The sequence below is a fragment of the Monopterus albus genome, unplaced genomic scaffold (assembly GCF_001952655.1).
Source record: "Monopterus albus unplaced genomic scaffold, M_albus_1.0 scaffold88.1, whole genome shotgun sequence".
Taxonomy (NCBI): Eukaryota; Metazoa; Chordata; class Actinopteri; order Synbranchiformes; family Synbranchidae; genus Monopterus; species Monopterus albus.
This window is the reverse complement of record NW_018127968.1, coordinates 1,412,955-1,434,144: the sequence shown is the minus strand read 5'-3', so window position 1 is coordinate 1,434,144 and position 21,190 is coordinate 1,412,955. Positions and strand designations below refer to the sequence as shown.

The following is a 21,190-nucleotide window of genomic DNA, read 5'->3' as shown; positions in this document are numbered from 1 at the left end:
TTTTTTTGAACACACCCCTTTCAACTAATTGCCCAATTGCACAGCCTTAAGAGCGCGCATATCATGAATGCTGGGTCTTGTTTGCTTTCTGAGAATCTACTGCACCTACTGGTAACTTGTTTGCCATGTAGCAATAAAAAATATACTAAAAACCTGGATTAATCTGGTTAGTCACATTGTACTGCTATTATTTTGAACAATACTGTATAAAACAAATAGCTTGATGTCTTGAGGTGATGTCGTAAATGTAACAAGTGTCTTAGTCAAAGGGAAAAGGTGGGGCTTGTACTGCCTGAGACACAACACCAGCCTAATGCTTCACCTAAGAATTTTGTTGTGTCAAAAGCAAATTTGTCATTAGATCCACCAAGAGTTTTGTTTACTGTTACCGTTTTAGTTCAGAGATCGTTCTTCCTGCATTTTGACAATGTTTGGTCATTTTCAAGCAAAAATCATATATAGCCAGTGCCATAATAGAACCAAAGGCAATCAATAGCCCAGAATTAGCTAAGATTTATTTATCCTGCTACTTATTGTTCTTTATTTGTATTATTTGTCTTTAATTATAAATGTATTATTAATTCAACTATATAATTTAATTATCCTTAAGTCAAATTATCCACCATTTTACTTTTTAATGTGGAGTAGAATATGTGTTGAACTTGATTAAATGTAATCTAAATGTCACTCAGTACACTGTGGTGCTTTCTTCCACTCTAACAGAAAGGTCCAAACAGGACCCCAGTGGCTGCCATCTGTCTGACTAGCCTGCTGACCATGGCCTTCATCTTAATCGGACAGGTCAATGTACTGGCTCCCATTGTCACCATCAACTTCATGCTCACTTACAGCATCATCGACTACTCCTACTTCAGTGTGGCCATGACTCTCCAGCTGCAGAGTAAAGAGAAGAGGGACACTGCCATCCTGGCCAAAGGAAACCAGCGCAGGTCTACCAGGCAGAGCTCCAGGCTGCTGATTGAAACTGCTCCTCCCAACTATGGAAGCAGAGGCGAGAGTCCTCAGACTAAAGGCACGTTATTGGAGTTCACCAAGGACATGGATCAGATCTTTCCAAACTTTGGTGCTGGGCCTGTGAAACCCTCTTCAGTGCAAGACCTGAACAGCCGATGCAAGAGCAGAAAGGTTACCCCAAAGCAGAAGTTGATGGAGAGTTTCGGTATGGACCAGAACAGCAATGCATTCTCAGAAGAGAAAGGTGAGGAGTTAAGTTTAGCTCCACCATATGAGCAAACTGAAGTGCAGCATGGAAGTGAGGACCCCAGGGCTGGAAAAGAGTCACAAATCAAATATACAAAAACATGTTGTGTTGAGCAGAGTTCGTCTGCTGACCCTCACAGTCACAGCACAGGTAATGCCCTTTACCCATGAATAATTAGACTAGACAGAAGCCAAGATCATAGACGGTAGTTGTATCTGTTTTTACTAACCTGGCTCTTTATTATATCTGTCAGCTGCTGAAGGTAATGCAGAGCACCAGAGCTTTGAAATCAAACTCGTGCAGGATTCAGACTATGCAAGGTTCTACAACCACTGGATTTCTCTTACTGGGGTTGGTTACACATTGCATGTTGTACATTATTTCTTTTTGTTCTCATAGCTTATTTTCAAATAACATTTACAGAATCAAATGTGAATATATCATTTGTTTTCTTTCAGGTATTGGTCTCTGTACTGATCATGTTTATTATTCAGTGGGTTTATGCCTTAGCAAACATAGTTGTTGCCTTGCTGCTCTTCTTCTACATTGGGAAAACAAGTCCTGGACTACCTCTAGGTGACTGCCTCGCTTCATATTCACTCATCCATTAACCTAAATACACCTGAGACAGCACTGTATATGCTTTTTTCGGTGCTGGTAAAAAAAAAAAGACAGGACAAGCAAATAACCGTTTGGATTTTGATTTAATTGCAGGTATTGCAGCTCGATTCAACTTTTTCACATGGCTCAAATCAACACTGATCAGCATCTTCAGGTATTATGCAAGTGTTTTGGCTGTGCTTACTTTCATGAGCAGAGGATGCTTTGTTTGTGTTCTTCCTTTCCTTGTGTGTCATGTATGTATGTTCAGTTATGGGCAATGGCTACACAATTCAGATTGTTTTAGTTTAAGCTACACCCAGCCGTCATTTTTTGTTTACAGAAAAATTACCTGTAAGCACAGTCATGTTATAACGACATTATTAATGGTCGTCTTGGTAGCTACGAGCATTTGACTGGTTTCTGTTGATGACATTCTGTGTTGGTAATACAGCAGCATGGCAGCCACACTTAGCTTGGTATTAACATTCATTTAGCCTCTTGCATGAGGATGATGACAAATGTGTTGCAAATTTCTGTTTACATGAATTATCCAGGATATGTTTGGGGATTGTTGTGTAGTGTTATGAGCATACTGCTGATGTATGGGCTGCATGTATTTGCAGTCTCTTTGCATTTATTTGAATGATCTCTTATATATGTTCACATAGAATGTGATGCTAGTGTGCTACATGCTACAGTTAAGTACCTGGGAGAAGTTATTTATTTCAGTTTCACTTCTTATGGACATGTGAAGGAAGCTTCTTAATAAAAAGAAAATACACCTGCCATCTGTCTGGGAGTTTGTCTGCATAGCTGTGCTTGATTTAACAGCCAGGGCAGAACAGTGTGGCTATATTCCAAAATGGTCAGTCAGGAATTCAGGAATCGGTTCATAAGAATGAGTGACAGATAAAATACAGTATTTAAATATCATTCATTGATGAAATGTATCTGTTCAGATCATTGATAAAGCACAGACTAAAACTGATTTTTCACTCCAATTTCTTTTGTTTTGTAAGTATGTTAAACTTGTAAATGTTTGGGTTTTTTTAAAAGATATATGATAATTTCCAATGTCACGCTGTCATCTGAGTCCTATGTCTCCAACTGTCTTTCAGAAGGAATGTGGCTCCCCGGGATGAGATCGTAGTGACACCTTCTCTGCTCGGGGTCGGGGTCCAAACCAAACAGCTGACAGAGGAAAACAGTGACTTTGCCTCTCGTCACCGCTGTCACCAATCTTCGCTCATCGGGGCTGACAAGATGGTGCAGCCACCGCTCCACTGATTGGCACTACCTCAGTTAAATGACAGCCTGAAACCACACTTCCTGCCTCATGTCGCCAAATGGGCTACATTCTGCACGCAAACAACAGACACACTCCGACTGTTTTGTTGTGGTGGTTGGAGGAAATCTGAACTTTTTCTAAGTGTGTCTGAAGAAATGAAAGAGAGAAATGCTGACTGAATGCTCGAGTTAGAAGAAATTTTTTTCTATAAAAGTAAACTGAATTAAAATATAAGTATTTATTGTCTTTTTAGCTTTAGGGCTTTAACTTTGAAATATAACAGTCTATGAAGCTCTCCACTATTAGAAGGCTTTGTCATCAGATTTCTGTATTTCTGGGTCACTTCTATGAGGTCCAGCCTCCACGCTGCTCCTGTGGAAAAAACATCATGTGTACATGTGACACAAAGGTTTAAATAAAATATTTAAGCTCATGTCTGCATGTATACAGTTTATTGTTTTTTAGTAAAATTCGAGACTTAATGCAGAAAATATTAAACCAGGATCAGGAGACATAAAAACAGAATAAATATATACAAGTTAAAAGAGCAACATGTACTGGCTGTTCATGAGTTTAATAGCCTGGGGGAAGAAACTGTCTGTGTTGGTGCACAGTGACCTGTAGCACCGTCCAGAGTGGAGGAGTTCAAAGAGTTTGTGTCCAGAGTGTGAGGGGTCAACAGAAATCCTCTCTGCCCTCCTTTTGACCTGTGAGGTGTACAGGTCCTCCATGGAGGGCAGATGATCACCATGATTTTCTCTGCAGTCCTGACTGTCCACTGGAGTCTGTTCCGGTCCTGTTTGGTTGCTGAGCCAAACCAGACAGAGACTTGATGATTCCCCTATAGAGTTGAATCAGCAGCTCCTGAGGCAGGTTGAACTTCCTGAGCTGATGCAGAAAGTACATCCTCTGCTGTGCCTTCTTGATGGTGGTGCTGATATTGGTTGTCCACTTCAAGTCCTGAGAGATTGTGGAGCCCAGGAACCTATAGGACTCCACGACTGAAACAGAGCTGCTGAGTATAGTAAACGGAGATAGGGTAGGGGAGTTCCTCCTAAAATCCACTGTCATCTCCACTGTCTTCCATGTGGAAGACGACCACACCACAGAGCCAGCTGTTCAACCTCCTGTTTGTAGGAAGACTCATCACCATCTTGAATGTTGTGTGAACGTTGTGTCGTCTGCAAACTTCAGTATTTTTACAGAGTCTCCTGAGGTGCAGTCACTGCTACCCAGTTTCCTTCAAAACAGTGATGTTGCAATGTTTGGAGTAAAATATTTACTTAGATTCTCTATATAACATTTCATTATGGGCTTCTCATTAGATTGATCTGTAAATATTTAAATGCTGGAACATGGAACTAAATTCTTCAAATTTCATCATGTGACAGGTAACCTTCAGCCTCTGGAAGGTGAAGGTTAAGGGGAATCTTAAACAAGCAGCTGACAGGTAGCTCTTGGTCTGAGCAGGGCCTCCCATCAGGCAGGCAAGTCATGTCTAATGACAGGCACCTGTGTTAGGCTGAGTCTCTGTAGGTCAGTTCAGGCAGATTTTTCTAAATGATCACTGGGTACATCAGAAGTCATAGTCTAGTTGTCTCCTAAGAGTTCACTTGAAGTTTTCAGTTATGGAATTTTTAAATTCTGTAGCCTACCAAACTACATAATTTCTAATTTTGCTCTTTATTTCAGTGGTAATGATGGGCTACATTGTGATTCTGTGTCTGATAATTCTCCACTCTCTGGAGCACTGACTTCTCAGGGCTGGAAAAGGAACATTTCCACTTTTTTTAACGGCAGGACTTCCGACAACACCTGAAAGCAGCAAAGGAAGTTAACTGGGTTGAATAACGGGGACGTGTGTGCATGTGCGTGTGCGTGTGCAGGAGGAGGAGCCCGAGCTCCTCCACCGTGATAACAGCCCGCTGCTTCCACTCTGTTATCTTCCGTTGTCCGCTGTCCGAGCTGCGGCTCTCCTCTGGACCGGATCCAGGATTTATTTATTTCTCATGAAACTCCACTAAGAGCCGACGTGCTCCTCCCATGGTGTCCAACGAAGACTCCCTGGCATTCACGCGACTTTACGGAAACTATCTGCGACCGTTTGGGGGTCTTGAAAATCATGGAAACGTGGTTCTGGAATCACGTCCTCGGGTTGTCTCTGTCGGTCCTCCTGCTGGCTCTGCCGGGGCCCCTCGGGGCAGGGACCCCCAGTAACAACAGCACGGATCCCATAACATCAGGATTTTATTATTCAACAGCCACAGATGAACCCAGTAGCACTGACAGTAATGCAACTTCATCTTTTCACTCCAGCGACAGTTTATCACCCTCTCAGAGAAACCTTCTGCTCACACACACTGCTCCTGCTGGAAACTTCGGTAAGATCCAGGGGCGTTTCTAGACATCGAGCTCTACTGGGGCACAGTCCCCCCATTACTCAAATCACACTTTTTTTTTCCCTTGAATGTTTACTGCATAAACGAAATGTGCTATGTTAACTTACCATGCTTAGTCCACTATTCCACTGCCATACTGCTGCTGCTACAACAACTACTGGTAAAGGTATTTATATTAATGTTTATAAAAATATTTTAACATACATTAAGAACATTTTCAACCTGGTTTATGACGTAAAGGTCTGGCCCTGTATTGCACATTTCTTTGCATTTGTTTGCATTTTACAATAAATCGATTGTCAATCAGCCGCAGTTTGATTCTCAAATTTCAGCTTTCACAACAAATTAATCTATCAACAAATAATTTAAAGAAAAATGCAGTTGTTCTTTTTTGTAACTCATAAGGCCACATAACATACCCATGCTCCAATTATTATGAACTTGTATTGTGCAGTAGATGGCTGGTGGTCACACATTTGTCTCCATTGACACAGACAGCTTCCTCCATACTTTCCTTTCCTACCTCAGATTCACGATTTTATTAAAAATGCATAAAACAAACAATATTTGGACTGTGTGACAAGAGCATCAAATATGTTATAGGCAGAATGAATAGTCCAGTAGACTGCTACATGTGGTGTATTATGCATTCTTACACCAATAAATAGTGTCTTAAGAGTAGTCCAATTGATCATAGCTTGTAAAAACTCAAATGTGTGCTTTAATGGGGCACAGCAGATCAATACTGGGACACATGCCCCAGCAAAAGGGGTCTATTGATGCCCATGGTAAGATCACTGTCACTGAGGGCTGCAGGGACAAGTGTAACTTTATAGACAAATGTTAGTTCAATTTGCAGACCTCCCTCATCATCTTGTATGAAAAGGCTGAGTTTCACCCTGTTAAAATGAACTGTAGCTGGGGGAAACAATAGAAATGCAACAGCAAAGCTAATGTATAAAAACAATTAGAGATCTCTCTCAGAAGTTTGTGTAGGATAGCAGTCATCCCCAAGTTAAAAGATATCTAGAGTGGACATTTTTTTAGTGTATCCTGATGTGGAGTAGTAGAATTACTAATGAACAGATTAACTGTACCACATGAATTGAACTGTTATTCCTCCTAGTTGAAGTGACATGAAACAACTCTTTTTGTTCCGTTTGCCTCAGTATATGGCTCTAACTACATCTATAACCTACTCATTATAGATTTATATATGTATATTTTCTTGATTGATTAATGTGCTTGGTCCATAGATTGTGGGTAATTGTAAAAAAAAGCCCATCATTCTTAAGCCTTGGTTGACGTTCAGTTTGTCTATATTGTTCAACCAACAGTTGAAAACTCAAATGTATTTAATTTACTATCACAGAACACTGAGAAAACCCACTTACATTTGAGAAGCTGTGGCCTTATGGCATTTCTGCTTTTAAAAATAACCTTTAAAATGAATCCATTATCAAAACAGTTGGAAATTTTGCTTTGGTTTTACTTTAGTGTAAAATGTGCTTTGAAGGCTCATGTAACTGTGTACTTAGACCTGAGATTTTGATATAGAGGAGGGTAAACCCACGTTAATACGGTCTACTTTGATTCTTCATTAGAAATATTCCCACCTCTTCAAATCGTCAGAAGGCAATTACTAGTCCATAAATGTGGTTCACCAGTTTCACGTCTCATCTGATCAGCATCCTAGCTCACAATAAACACCTTTGCTGGTTTCCTGTTTAAGCTGAGGTGTTGCCGTTGCCACAGAAAGGCTTCACGTTTGTTCAGCAGCTCACACAGGAGATTGAACTCAGCATCCTGTGCTTGTCAAAGACAGCAGAGCTGCATGGTCTTGCTACATGCACAGAATGTGGAACAGAGTTCATCTGATGAGCTCAATCCAGGTTTAAGAACGTTTTATGCCCGATGCTCAGTATCAACCATCAAGGTATAAGAAGAAACCCTTTGCAGTTTATGATAGAAGCTGTATTCCAAAATATGGTCTGTAGTTTTAGGGTAACTTGTCTCAAACTATCCCTATACCGCTGTGATATAGGCTTGAATGAATTACAGACAAAATACTTGTCGAATAAAGTGCTTTAAATTATGTATTTTTTAGGAAAGTTATTGTGGCCTTTCAGATAGTCCTGTTGTGCTGGAAGCAAAATGTAGGAGGCTTTCAATTCAAAGTACACATGAACAACTTTCTGACAGTGTATTTGGAATATCAGAATGCATTACGCAATCACTGGCAAGCATGATACAAAAAAAAAGTACCATAAAACATCCAGTAATGACTGAGACCTTTAGCCCATCAGCACAGAGCTCTACATGTTAATGCATTGGTAGGTTTCTGCAGTGCTACTCATATCAACACTGTTGCCTATTTATGGTCTCAAAATGACAAACATGCAGTTGCTGTCAGATCCTCCTGATTATTAACATAGCATTACATAGCAAATTGTGAATAAAAATGAGGCAGAAAAGGTAAGTAAATCCTTAAAATAAAAATGAAAGTCATTAGACATCGGTGATGGTCTCCAAGATCGCCCGATATGCTGCTATACTTCAGTGATACATTTATTAATTTGAGGAGTTTGTCTTTCGTTGCATGTGTACATCTTAATCTTACATTAATGTCAGTGATGACTTGTTTTGTTTGTGGCAGGCTACTAGAAATTCTGAAGATGTCTTTTTGAATTTTATTTGCCCAAATGAGGTTTGGCTTGATTTCAGTCATTGTTGATTCACACAGTTACACAATTGTGCTGGGTGCTGGCCTGCACTTCCACTGAAACAATCTGAGGACCACATGCTTTGCTCAGAGGCATAGATGCTGCTGAAGAATGAAAGTGGAAATGATTCACTTTCCTCACCCAGATTTCGCCCCGATTCACCTTTCCTGTCTAAGGTATTCAGGTCGCAGTCATCTGGTGACAGAGCTGTGAGTCTCAAACATGGCTCAACATTGGTAAAAATCCTCATCAGCAAACACTGTTTAACCTGATGGCAATATAATATAAACCTGTTTATTCCCAACACTGTATATATTTAAATTAATATGCAAGCCAGTCTTTCTGTGCTATAACACATGTGAAAAGACCACAGCGACAACTGTGTCAGCAGCTGAGAGCTGAGGGATAAACAGCAGAGACTCTGGGAGTGTCCTGCACTTGTTGCCAACACCACGTTCCAGTCTGAGTGTTGCTGCTCGGACTGGATCCAGAAAGAGAAAATGAAAGAGGGAGAGAGACACATGCAGAGGAAGTGTGAGAGCAAACTAGAGTCCAGTGGCCCAGTTCTCCTCGTAGACTCCCGGTGGATGGGCTGCACTGCAGTTGAACTCTCCTTCCACCAGTTTTGGATGGTGGCTGCTGGTCACTGTGTTAGCTGGTAGGAAGCTGTCCAGCACTGACGCTCATCCTCAGAGTGCTGTTGTTCCAGTCCTGGGCAGCTGGAGAAGAGCCAGATAGCCGACTGTTAGCGCAGCATCAGTGAGGAAAACCTTAGGGTCAGAGGTAGACCCCGACACACAGCCTCGGTACCCAGTGGCCTTTTTTTTCTCATTGATACTTGACTTCTATTCAGTTCACAGATGCTCACTAGGATAAAATGACTACATGAAGTGTGAAAAGGTTTTAAATAGGATTTCTTTCCCTTTTTTAAATCTTGTGATTGCTTTTGTTTGATATTTTTGTGATTGTTTTCTATACTGTATTTGCCTTTTTGATTGTTCCGCCCATGTTGATGACTTTTGCTCCTTCGGTGGGGAGTTTTCGGACAGCGTATTTTAGTTATGTCCTCACTGGTTCCTTTTACGAGCGGATTGTGTTATCGGAGTGGAAACACCTGAGTGTTGTCTTAGTAGGTGCACATAAAAATGTGCCTTTCAGTGTGATGTCTGTTTGATAATGCCTGACAAAGATCTTGTATAGATCGAAACATTGCTGCTACTGAATTAAATTATTGGGAGCTTAACACAGTGTATGAAGTTTTTTTCCTGCTTTTAACCAAAATCAAGCCCATGGAGGCTCTATTCAAAACTACACTGAAAATAAAAGTAACAATTGAAATCACAGGATCATCCAAGTAGCGTGAATTTCATCACTGCAACTCATAATGTGACTCAGAAGTGTGTATGGTCCTCTCATACCTGTATATGCTCCCAACAGTGTCTGGGCATGCGTCTTAATAAGTCATGAGATGGTGTCCTGGGGGATCTCCTCCCAGACATGGATCAGGGCATCAGTGAGCTCCTGGACAGTCTGTGGTGGTACTTGGTGGCATTAGATGCACTGATACATAATGTCCCACAGGTGCCTTAATTGGATTTAGGTCAGGGGAACATGAGGACCAATCAACTCCATCGTCATCCAGGAACTGCCTACACACTCTGGCCACATGAGACCGGGCATTGTCCTGCACCAGGAGGAACCCAGGGTCCATGGCACCAGTGTAAGGTCTGACAGTCGCTCTGAGGATTTCATCCTGGTACCTCACAGCAGTCAGGGTACTTTTGGCTATGACGTGGAGGTCTGTGCAGACCTCTAAAAATATGCCTCCCCAGACCATCACTGGCCCACCACCAAATTGGTCATGCTCAGTGATGATACAGGCAGCATAATGTTGGCCGTGGCGTCGCCTGACTCTTTCATGCCTGTCATGTGTGCTCAGTGTGAACCTGCTCTCATCTTGAAGAGAACGGGGCACTAGTGGTGGTGTTCTCTGGTGAATGCCAGTCGAGCTACAAGGTGCTGGGCTGTGAGCACAGGTTGTACTAGAGGATGTCCGGCCCTCGTGCCACCCTCATGGAGTCTGTTTCTGACAGTTTGGTCAGTAGCTCCAGTAGCTCCTGGAGTTCATTTTGTAGGGCTCTCACAGTGCTCCTCCTGTTCCTCCTTGCACAAAGGAGCAGATATCAGTCCTGCTGTCAGATTGTTGCCGTTCTACAGCCCTGTCCAGCTCTCGTGTAACGGCTGGTCTCCTGGTATCTCATCCATGTTCTTGAAACTGTACTGGGAAACACAGCAAACCTTAGGGGTTGTCTTGCTTTTGCCTCTCCATTGCACTTGTCACTTTCATTTGCACCAAAGCAGGTGAAACTGATTCAGTCTCTTATGCCTCCTAAATGACAGAGTGATGTCCCTAAGTATAACTGACTTAGTGTTATACTGTGATGATCAAGTTCCCCTTAATTTTTTTGAGCAGTATATTTATAGAACAGCAATCCTTGCACTGTACACGATAACATTTTTCTGCAGCATTTCACAGCTGGAAGTGTTTGGGTAGCTTATTTAACTTGACAGCAATTTTGAGCCAGACTAAAAAACAAAACTTCATAGACACTGAACATGAATACACACCCAGACCCATGGTAACAGTTTATTTGGCAGTGCCTTGTGCTAACTCAGCTTTAGGAAGGAAGTGGCTGATTCCCAACAGAGACGGTCGCCACCATATTTAGGACTTAAAGCCTTTGTTAGCCGGCAAGCCTGGCTGCCAGTTGTCCTCCACCTAAAATCACTGCCCCTGCAGGAAGATACAGTGCTTCTAACAGCATCTTCCCAGTCACTGCAGGCTGAACACGCCTTGCGAGCACCCTCTGGTGGCCACAGCACAATGGAAGTGAAGTAAAATGATGCTGAGAAAGATAAAGAGAAACACTTCGAACACCATGAGTTTTGTTCTAAACATGTTTTTTGAATAAGAAGAATTGCATGCCAGCCAAGTGGTTAGGGAGACCCTCATATTAAAAGTTTTTTTGTTTTGGTCATACAAAGGGGGAAAACCCCAATATATTATCAGTAATAATCAAAATCGGAATCAGAATCAGCTTTATTGGCGTTTATCAGAGTGACGGCTCGGGGGAAGAAAAATCATTTCAAAATAGTTGCTGATTAATTATCTGAACTAATAAACTTGCTGTTGCAGCACTAACTAACAGTGTGTAACAGAAATAACAGTGGCTTTTACCTGAACACAAATTTTATCTTTTTTTTTTCCACAGACACTGAGCAGACACAAACCTTCACAGAAACAAGCAGCAGATCAATAGAAACCATGAGTCTGTCTACTGCGCCACTCACCTCCACCCTTGTTGTAGCCACCACTGAGGCCAGCAGTAGCAGCAGCAGTGACTGGAAGGGCTTTATGAACACAGACCAGGTACCAGATGTCTCCCATGCTGTGTCTCAGGAGGCCAGGCCTTCAGTGTTTACAGAGGACACCCGCCTGCCCCAGGACAGCCCAGGCACCACCTTCCAACTGGGGGATACAACAGCCTTTGCATCACAAACAGCCGTCCTCACTAACAGCACCTATATTTCCACCGTCGTCAGCCGAGCTGGGGAGAGGACTCTGCGGTCTGTCACTTCTTCATCCAGCAACAGCACCACCTCTGTATTTACAGAAGACTCCAACTACCATCAGCCACCCTCTACCTGGGATGTTCGTGCTAGGGCTACAGAGACTGAGGACTACACTCATAGTGCACCATCCACCAGGACAGACAGCGGGGACACAACAGACCAACACATGACCCACTCCTTCAGCTGGATGGCCTCAGAGACCGGAGGCCCAGCAGACCAGCACATGACCCACTCCTTCAACAGGATGGCTTCAGAGACCGGAGGCCCAGCAGAGTCCAGAGGAACCGAGAGTTTAACCGCAGCACATAACGCCACCCAGCATCATCAGACCTCCACATTAGAGGAGACCTCTGACTCGACACCACCTCTCAGTGTGACGGAGCCCATCACTGGCCAATATGAAGTGTCGGTTTCTTCCACACCTCCTGTCACCTTAACTGCAGGAAGTCCAACCAACATCTCAGGGACCAACCAGCAGGACTATAATGTTGGAACCTCCACCGAGTCTTTTGCTGCAGGCCACAGCTCCAGCACTCAGATCCAGGAGGGCACTGAGGTTCTTTCATACCAGACCAGAGAGGACAGTGTGGACTTGGGTCTGACCACAGCATCCCCTACAGTCAGTAGCAGTACATTTGAAATTGATGACTCTCTGACAGAGAGACCAGTGCTGGTTACTACAGGCATCCTCACCACCACACCTGTGACCGTTACAGAAAGGTACGTGTAGCGCAGTGGGATTCTGGTAGTGTGACAAGCTGCCATCAGTGCCTCCATGTGACACTTCAGCTTTCACTTTGCTGAGTGATCAGTAACATTGTCCAAAGATGAACTAGTTGATGTTGTAAAAATAGATATGGTTCTTATATTCTCTCTTCTTTTCAGGAGTCTGTTTGCTGCTTGAATAATTTGTTTTCTCTTTCACAGGTCACAGACAACTGAGCAAGATATTTTCAAACCTGGTGCCTCCACCACCACAACCACCCTTCCTCTACCCGCAACCTCGTCCTCCAGGTTTAGCAGCACCACTAGCAGCTCTACTCCAGAGTCACCTACCGAAGCCAGCATCCCATACACTACACCCTCTACCATAACCTCCATCTCCACCCCGGCCTTGCAGACCTCTGCAGCATACCCAACTCAACGTGTGTCACCTAGCCAAACCCAGGGCCCCTCAGTAGGGACTGCTAACCCCACGACCGTCACCACTCTACAGATAGAAACAAGCACAGGCACTCTGGGAGTTACCACAGCCCACAGCCCCTACATCACCACCACCTACACCCACAGAACCCCAACCAGCAGTACAGAGGCTGTGCACACCACTGGGAAACAGACAGACAGGGAAACCACAGAGCCAGTGATAACAACATCACCCGCTGGCATCCAAGCCACCAAAGCACCATCACTACCAAGTGAGTCCACCCTCTTCTTTCACGGCAGGTGACACTCTGATATACATTTCTCCTGGCTACTCTGAGTCTCTTTTTTCTTTGGTGAGCTGTGGTGATTGTTGGTGTTTATTCTAGCAAATACATTTTTATTTACATATGTAAATGTAAAAAATACATCAGTACATGTGCTGGAGAGTTTGACCTGACAAACTAAGACATATCAAACATAAGGTATTTAAGATAAGGCCTTTATTTCTTTTATGTTCTGTGTCAGTGTTTAATTTTTTGGTTTTAAATGTTTGCTCTCCTCTCTGAATTCCAGGAAACCCCTGTGTGTCAAACCCCTGTATGAACGGCGGGATGTGTGTGAGCTATAAAGGCCATCACTTCACCTGTCACTGTCAGCAGGCATGGACAGGGCCGACCTGCAACCAGGGTGAGCTTCACTTCTCTTTTTCCTGACAATTTGATAACAACATTGTGCTGCCTCCGGTTTTGTGTTTCAGTGCACTCAAGCATGAAAAGTATAAAAATATTTAATTATGAAAAATTATTTTCACACTGTTCTGAGGGTTGAGATTTGGATTCAGATCTTTTAAATGTAAAACAGTAATACCTGCATGTACTGTGTGTCCAGATATGGATGAATGTGAGAGAGACCCCTGTCCAGTTGGTTCCAGGTGTGTGAACACACGAGGCTCTTTCAGCTGTGAATGTCCACTTGGCTTCGACCTCGAGGATGGACGCACCTGCACCAGAGGTAAAATCTTAAGATATATAAATACAGTATATATGAATTATTGTTTCTCTAGTCAAAGTTATGTTCTCAACAGGCTTAATTTGTTTTTTTTCCCCCTCCATAGCAAAGACATTTCTGGGAACATTCCATGTTAACAGGCAGCCACACGACCCTGTTATCTTCAAGAGTGCCACCATGCATGAGATTCAGAGAGAGATTATGCAGCTGGTGAGAGACGGTCCACATCACTGCGTCGCTTTTTTGAGAAAATCTTCTCTAGGTTTATGTGTATTCCATCTGATCTACAATCTCTTCCTGTCTTCACTGCAGCTCAATGCCTCATTGTCAGTCCTCCGAGGTTACAGCCGCTCTACTCTGAGTAAGAAGTAAGTTCTTGCAGCCACTGACCATTTGCATTCCTGTAAATTTTCAATAATGCCTTGATCTAGTTTTAAAATCACAAAAGGAACAAGAAGTTAAAGGAAGAAGTTCAAATCAGCTTAAAAAAAAGATCTTCATACTATAAGATTGACTTTTTCCCCATTTGTCAAGAAACCAACACCATTTATTACAGAATCTAAAATGAAAACAGGTTTTTGGGTCAGGATTGCACTATGTTTGAGAATAAATGATACATCTTGGAAATATTGTCGGCATAGACCTGTGCACTGACCTCTGACCTCCTCCCCACAGAGAGGAGGACGGGGTTCGTATCTTAGCTGTCAACATGTTTTCCATTTCTGCCGATGTGACCAGTGCTGAGGTCTACAGCAGCATCCAGATGTCTCTCAGTAACTGCAGCTCCTCGTTGGCCCACTGCCGAATGGTCCTGCACCACCAGATCACTTATCATGGTATATAACAGCCATAGCCATACTGTAATGAAAACAGTCCTGCTTATTTCCTTCTGTTAACCAGAGTTTTCAGTGAAACCCCTTAAGGGTCCACTGCCAAAACTAATTCTGTGAACAGCTGCTAGAGGGCAGAATTTACCTGTGAATGCTCCCCTATGAAAGGTTCCATGATACTTTTATGAAAGTTTTACATAGTTGAACCTTAAAAATGTCAGTAAATATTATACAACACCAAAGAACAGTAGTGCAGTACCATAACATATGGGAGATTTAGGAGAAACAAGGAACCAAATGTTTGATGTTTTCTGACTTCGACTTCTCCTGTTGTTCAGATTCCTGTGTTGTTCCTGTCATGACTTAATTCTGTCCACACTGTCTTTCAGCGGAGAGTCTATGTGTGGCCCAGCAGACTCGGTGTGATACAGAGCGTTCCACCTGCGCAGACGAAAATGGCACAGCCTATTGCCAGTGTCTTCAAGGCTACTACAAACACAATCCCGATGACTTGTCCTGCCTAGGTAAGCTCTTTCTCTCGCTTAGTTTTTATGCTTATGCGTACAGAGTACTGGTTCTAAAAACTACCCAGCTACTTATTGTGAGTGCATGTGTCATTTTCAGTAACTTAATACAGAAATAACAGAAACTAGACAGATGAATAAACATATTGGATCTAATTAAAATGTTCTACTATAGTTTACACCTAAAACCTAGGTAACAACAACAAAAAAGATTTTCTTTCATTAGAAGTAGATTTTTCTGAAATCCATATGAAATCATCGAAATGAAAGAAACACAACATTCTGGCTTTAGAGCGTCTTATACCAAACTGTGTAGTTGGAAGTTTTTTTGAAACAATATCTTGTTTCAGAATGTGGTGATGGCTACAAGCTAGAAAACGGTACCTGTGTCTCGTAAGTTCAACTTGTTTTTTTTTGCCCCCCTTACAGTGTCAGTGCAGTTATATAGAAGATTTAAGACCATATTCTCACTGCAGATTGTGTTTCTTTTGTCAGGTGTATGTTTGGATTTGGAGGATTCAACTGTGGAAATTGTAAGTGGCTGTAAAAACCCCTTAAGAGGCCGGTATTAATCAACTTTAACAAAAGATTCAGCAATTTCCCATTGTGACCTTCAAGTGTTTTTTAAATGTAGTATTGAATATGTTGTTTTTTGGCATTGCAGTTTATAAGCTGATTGCAGTCGTGGTGTCACCTGCAGGGGGTGCCCTGCTCCTCATCCTCATTATCGCTCTCATTGTTACCTGCTGCAAGTAAGACTACTGATATATTGTTACAAACCACCCTCCTTGTTTTAGTAGTTAATTCTCTTGTTAAATAAAACTGACATTTTCTCTATATTGGTGCAGTAATCACATTTTACCCTATTTCAAAGCTGATGAAACAATACTGAACTAAATGATCTCTGATTACTGAATAACTTCAAGGATCAATTCCCATAGTTCACAAAAAAATAATAATTTGAATGGTTTGTTGACAAAAAACTGTTTCAGTAAACTGTGGCAAAGGTTTCATGTTTTTATGTTTAATGTCCCAGGAAAGATAAGAATGACATCAACAAGATAATCTTCAAGAGTGGAGACCTGCAGATGTCCCCGTACGCAGACTTTCCCAAAAATAACCGCATTTCTATGGAGTGGGGCAGAGAGACCATAGAGATGCAAGAGAACGGCAGCACCAAGAACCTGCTGCAGATGTCTGATATTTACTATTCTGTAAGGAAACTTTTAATGCACCTCTTTTTTCCCCTCACTCTTACATTTGTCTTTCTTCTCCATGTTAGGTTTTGAATGCTTAGATAGAAGTGATCACTATCTTAGAGACAACTGTCAGTTAAAAACATCATAAAGTTAGTTTTCTCTCTGTCTGTGCCTGATCCCTCAGCCTGCGCTGCGCAATTCAGACCTGGAGAGAAATGGCCTATACCCGTTCACGGGTCTGCCGGGCTCTCGCCACTCGTGCATCTACCCCGCCCAGTGGAACCCCTCCTTCATTAGTGATGATTCACGAAGAAGAGACTACTTCTAACTACCCCACCATGTACACACACACACACCCTCAGTAACTTGCAGTCTCCTATAATGACAGATGAAATGTGTCATGATGGTTTTCTGTCACAGTGACAATGCTAAAGTGTGAGCTGCACTGTTACTGAAAACCTATGTGGCCATCTGCACTTAGGGCTGCACATTAATCATGTAAACGTGGTGCGTATGTGTGCGTACTCATGTTACTTAAGTACACATTTTTGCAAGTAAAATGTGTACTTGCATGACCATGCCAGTGTTTTAGCTCATTTGCCTCGACTCACATTTACTTTACACTGCTGCTGTAATGTTAAATATTATTTAATGTGATTTTCATGCCTACCAGTCAGCCACAGCTTCTCATTAGCTGTATGTATGATGAAAAAACTATTTGCACACCGTTGAAGCGTGCTGAAAGTAGATAATTCATTACAGTAAACATCATATCTGCTTTTCCTGTTGTCATAATTATGTTGTCGCTGTCTGGTAATGCAGTGCAGGTTTGCGTGAAAAAACAAATGTACTGCATTAGTGCACAGTAATAAATAGGACCAGATATGATGTTCACTGTGTCCATCCACTGTGCTCATAGGAATGAGCGTGACTTATTGGCTGTCAGGAATACAGGAAAACACATTTAAATAAAATAAGGAAACAGCGGTGTGTAAACTATATTTGATGTATAGCAAAGAATATGCAACAAAGCTGATACTGTATGGTCCCCAAAGTGCTGAAATGTGATTATGTGCATGCCACTGCTCCAACTTGATCAGATTCTTCTTAGATAACCATCTGGACAATAAAGTATGAATGGAGCATTACAATAATAAACCACTGAAGGCTGAACAAAGTTTGGTTTTACATCAACAGAAACTGAGGGACAACTTTATAATTTGATGCCAACAATTATTTATTCCCTTTATGTCCTTGACCTGAACAATGGACATATCATACATACACACTGACCGGCATTAGAGGGTTAAACCTGTGTTTTTATGTATGTGTTTGGTTGAGAGCGTGAGAAAGTGTATTTTATGTATTGATATTTGTGAGTTGTGTGTGTGTGTGTGTGTGTGTGTGCGTGTGTGTGTGTGTGTGTGTGTGTGTGAAGAGTCATTTTGTAGACCAGAAGGATCTTAGCTTTCAGAGAGTATTTGAATGTAAAGATGTATCATAATTAGTTTGCTGTTTCTGACATTGTATTATTTTTTTGGACTGTTTTCATTCTGTGTGTTTATGTGCTCTGTTCTGGCGTTTTAGTCAGATGTGCTTATTTAAGTAAAATATTACACAGCAGTTTGCCTTTGAATTTCTTCTTATGAATGAATCTCAACCTGAGGACCACGTCTGCTCTCTAGAGCTTTTAACCATATATTTTTGATGCTTTTGTTTCTCTTGAGTCTGTCACAGATACAAGAGATTAAAATAATTATGTGGATATTTCCTCCTTTGTGGATAAAGGTCTTACCATTTGTTCTGCTCCACTGAATTTAGTTTCCTGTCGGGTGATGTAGCCCCTGGCTTGTCAATATGTGACTAACTTTGGTCACCCAGTGCATGCTGGGATAAGTCCCAGCCCCCAGTTAGCCCTGGAAAAGTTTACCTAAAAACAAAACGTTACTAAATGCCTGCACTTCCTGTCTGGTGTCCTTTTAAACACTTTATAGTATGTTCATAATATTGTTTGGCAGCTACACTTAAGGAACAACTTCAAATCGAATAGATGAAAAACCCTTTCTTTCACATGTAATAGTTAAAAACAGTGACGACAGACTGCATAAGTAGTTGAAAAGAAGCCAAAAGGACAATACATTATATTCTAAGTGGTACATTAAAGCAAGGCTGATATTTAAATGGTAAAAACATGATTCAATAGTTCACCCAGCAATTATACAAAAAGTACATTATACAAAAGGTCGAGGCTGAATGCTTTTTAGGGCACAGATAAAATATTTTTAGCATATTTATAGAGTAGAATATGCAAATACTGTAAATAGCCTCAAATTTGTTTGAGCTGAATAGAACAGAGCCATTATGCTTCTTTCTTTTGTAAAAAAGGGACAAATGCTGGAAGCAGGCTGCAGAGCTGCATGTAGCCACCAGCACCTCTACCTGCTACTTGTTAGCGACCCCTGGTTGTCTCTTTTACATTTCTCTTTGTCAATGGACTAAAGAAACAAGGTACAACATATTAATACATGAGTTTTAGATGCTGGAGAGAGAGCCAGGCTAGCTGTTGCCTCCTGCTCCCAGTCTTTCTCCCAGCTTCTGCTTATCCTAAAACAGCAAGAACGTGCTGTTCTGATGTGATTTACATCTAACAAATGCCAGTCTATGATAAGATATTATCTTGTGCAAACAGGTTGTTTGTCTTGTGGGAGCAAGTACAAATCAAATCAAATCAAATCAAATTTTATTTGTATAGCACCAAATCACAACAAAAGTCATCTCAGGACACTTTACAAAGTAAGGTCTAGACCTTACTGTTATCACTATTATTACATAGGGAAAACCCAACAAATCCCCCTTGAGCAAGCACTTGGTGACAGTGGGGAGGAAAAACTCCCTTACACAGAAGTACACAGAAGTTAACATGACAGCACCAGACAATAGCTGAATAATTATGTAATTCCAGCTTCTAGCAAAAAACTAAACTGTTCAAATAGGCCTGAAGCAATAAACACTTCCACGTTTCAAATACACCTGGAAATCAGTATTAATGTAACTTATTCCTGTGGGTTTCATGAACAGTCTTAGCATGCTCATAAACTTAGGTAGACAAATAACATGTTCCCAAAAGATAAATAAGTTGTTTGAACAAGATAATAACAAGTGCACATAAGAAAAAAAAGAAACGTTATAGGGAAAAAAGGAGTAATGAACACTGACTGCGTTGCAGGCTGTAGTGCAATCAGACAGAAGTTTCAACACTGGTGTGTTTTCATCAGCTTAATCAACAACGATGGGCATTCTGGTCTGTTCCCCAATTAACAGGCCTTTCATTATTTGCAATATTGTGGTAAATATATTTTGCATCTTATGGTCTGTCCACTTCAATTAGAAAGGATCAATCATAAGTTAGACAGATACAGTAGTCCTGTGCTTCTTGGTTTGTTGCATAACAACTTTGCTGGTGTCATCTATGGTGGTGTTCTATTCTAAGCTCACAGCAAACTACTCGAATTTCACAATAGCCTCACATATGGTGTTGATCTGAAGTTTGCTCACTACTACGGCAGCATGGTTAGCGCTGCAGGTTCGAGTTACAATCAGGCTTATAAAGTAAAGTATAGCACAGAATTTTCATTTGTCATATTTATTCAATAAATCCTCCAAATCATATTTAAGACACTACCATCAAATGCTTAAAGCTGACTACGTACCTGCCTGATCTGTCAGGTATATTGCAATCAAAGATATATACGTGAAGAATGTATCTAAGCATTAATGACATGTGTGAGCCATATATATCCTCTTTGTAGCTTAAATAATTTCTGTGATGCTACAGTATGCATAATATTCAATAACTAAAAAAAAAACAACCCTCCTTTAGTCTTTTTTTTTTGCTATTGCTGTCACATCTGGGTGCAGTTGTGCCAATTCAGACTCAGACCCCGAGATTCAGGACAATTTCCTGTTGTTGGTCCTTTAACCTCTTTTGATCCTGCTACCGTGTTGATGCCCAGTCTTTCTAGTTTTATGAAAAATGTTAAAATTGTAAACATAAATCATTGTGCTTGGACAACTATTTTCATAGACACATTCACAAATAATCATGTGTAGAACCTTTCAGTACATAGGATAAAAACATAATGGGCTAATTTGTCTATGGGATTTCACAGTAAAATGCTTTATTTGCGTATTCTAATTTGCATGTGATGCAAATGCACAAACATATTTGCTACATTGCACAGAGGTGGAGTGCCACACTGACTGTACTGTATCCATTAGAGAACCACAAGGAAGAAAAACACCAAAACCTAAGCATCAAAGAAAATAAAGATGAACTATCTAACGTGTGTCCTAATTAATGTCCCTCTTGTTTTTGTCAACATCATAGCTAATGGATTTTTCATCTTTACGCTGGTCTGTCCGCTTCATGGAGAAAGGATCAAGCAGCCGCTGAAGCTTCTCCTGGAGACCCTGATTTGCTGCACAGTAATTCACCTTGTGTTAATTTGTATGATATTCTTCTCTGGACTAGTAGCTGAAAGCAACGACCTCGCTATGTTCTCATTATTGATGTCAGTCTGCAGTTTGTACACTAGTATGTTCTCCTCTGTTTGGCTGA

At 41.4% G+C, this 21,190-nt stretch overlaps 2 protein-coding genes across 2 annotated transcripts in view; both read left to right on the top strand.

The window, feature by feature from the left end:
• Nucleotides 1-3,422, top strand: part of slc12a8 (solute carrier family 12 member 8) — a 17,675-nt gene extending 14,253 nt beyond the window's left edge. The window contains 5 exon segments of the mRNA XM_020607637.1: nt 724-1,372; nt 1,476-1,573; nt 1,681-1,798; nt 1,937-1,997; nt 2,944-3,422. Of these exon segments, the coding sequence (XP_020463293.1) occupies nt 724-1,372; nt 1,476-1,573; nt 1,681-1,798; nt 1,937-1,997; nt 2,944-3,112 (1,095 nt within the window). The 3' untranslated portion in view covers nt 3,113-3,422.
• Nucleotides 3,423-4,719: 1,297 nt separating this feature from the next.
• heg1 (heart development protein with EGF-like domains 1) lies at nt 4,720-18,195 on the top strand. The gene is made up of 14 exons (XM_020607710.1): nt 4,720-5,494; nt 11,508-12,588; nt 12,796-13,283; nt 13,585-13,698; nt 13,900-14,022; nt 14,126-14,229; nt 14,332-14,387; nt 14,695-14,855; nt 15,239-15,373; nt 15,724-15,766; nt 15,869-15,906; nt 16,038-16,125; nt 16,410-16,587; nt 16,757-18,195. Exons 1-14 carry the CDS (start codon nt 5,236-5,238, stop codon nt 16,898-16,900), a joined length of 3,012 nt encoding a protein of 1,003 aa, XP_020463366.1. The 5' UTR covers nt 4,720-5,235; the 3' UTR covers nt 16,901-18,195.
• Nucleotides 18,196-21,190: the final 2,995 nt, after the last annotated feature.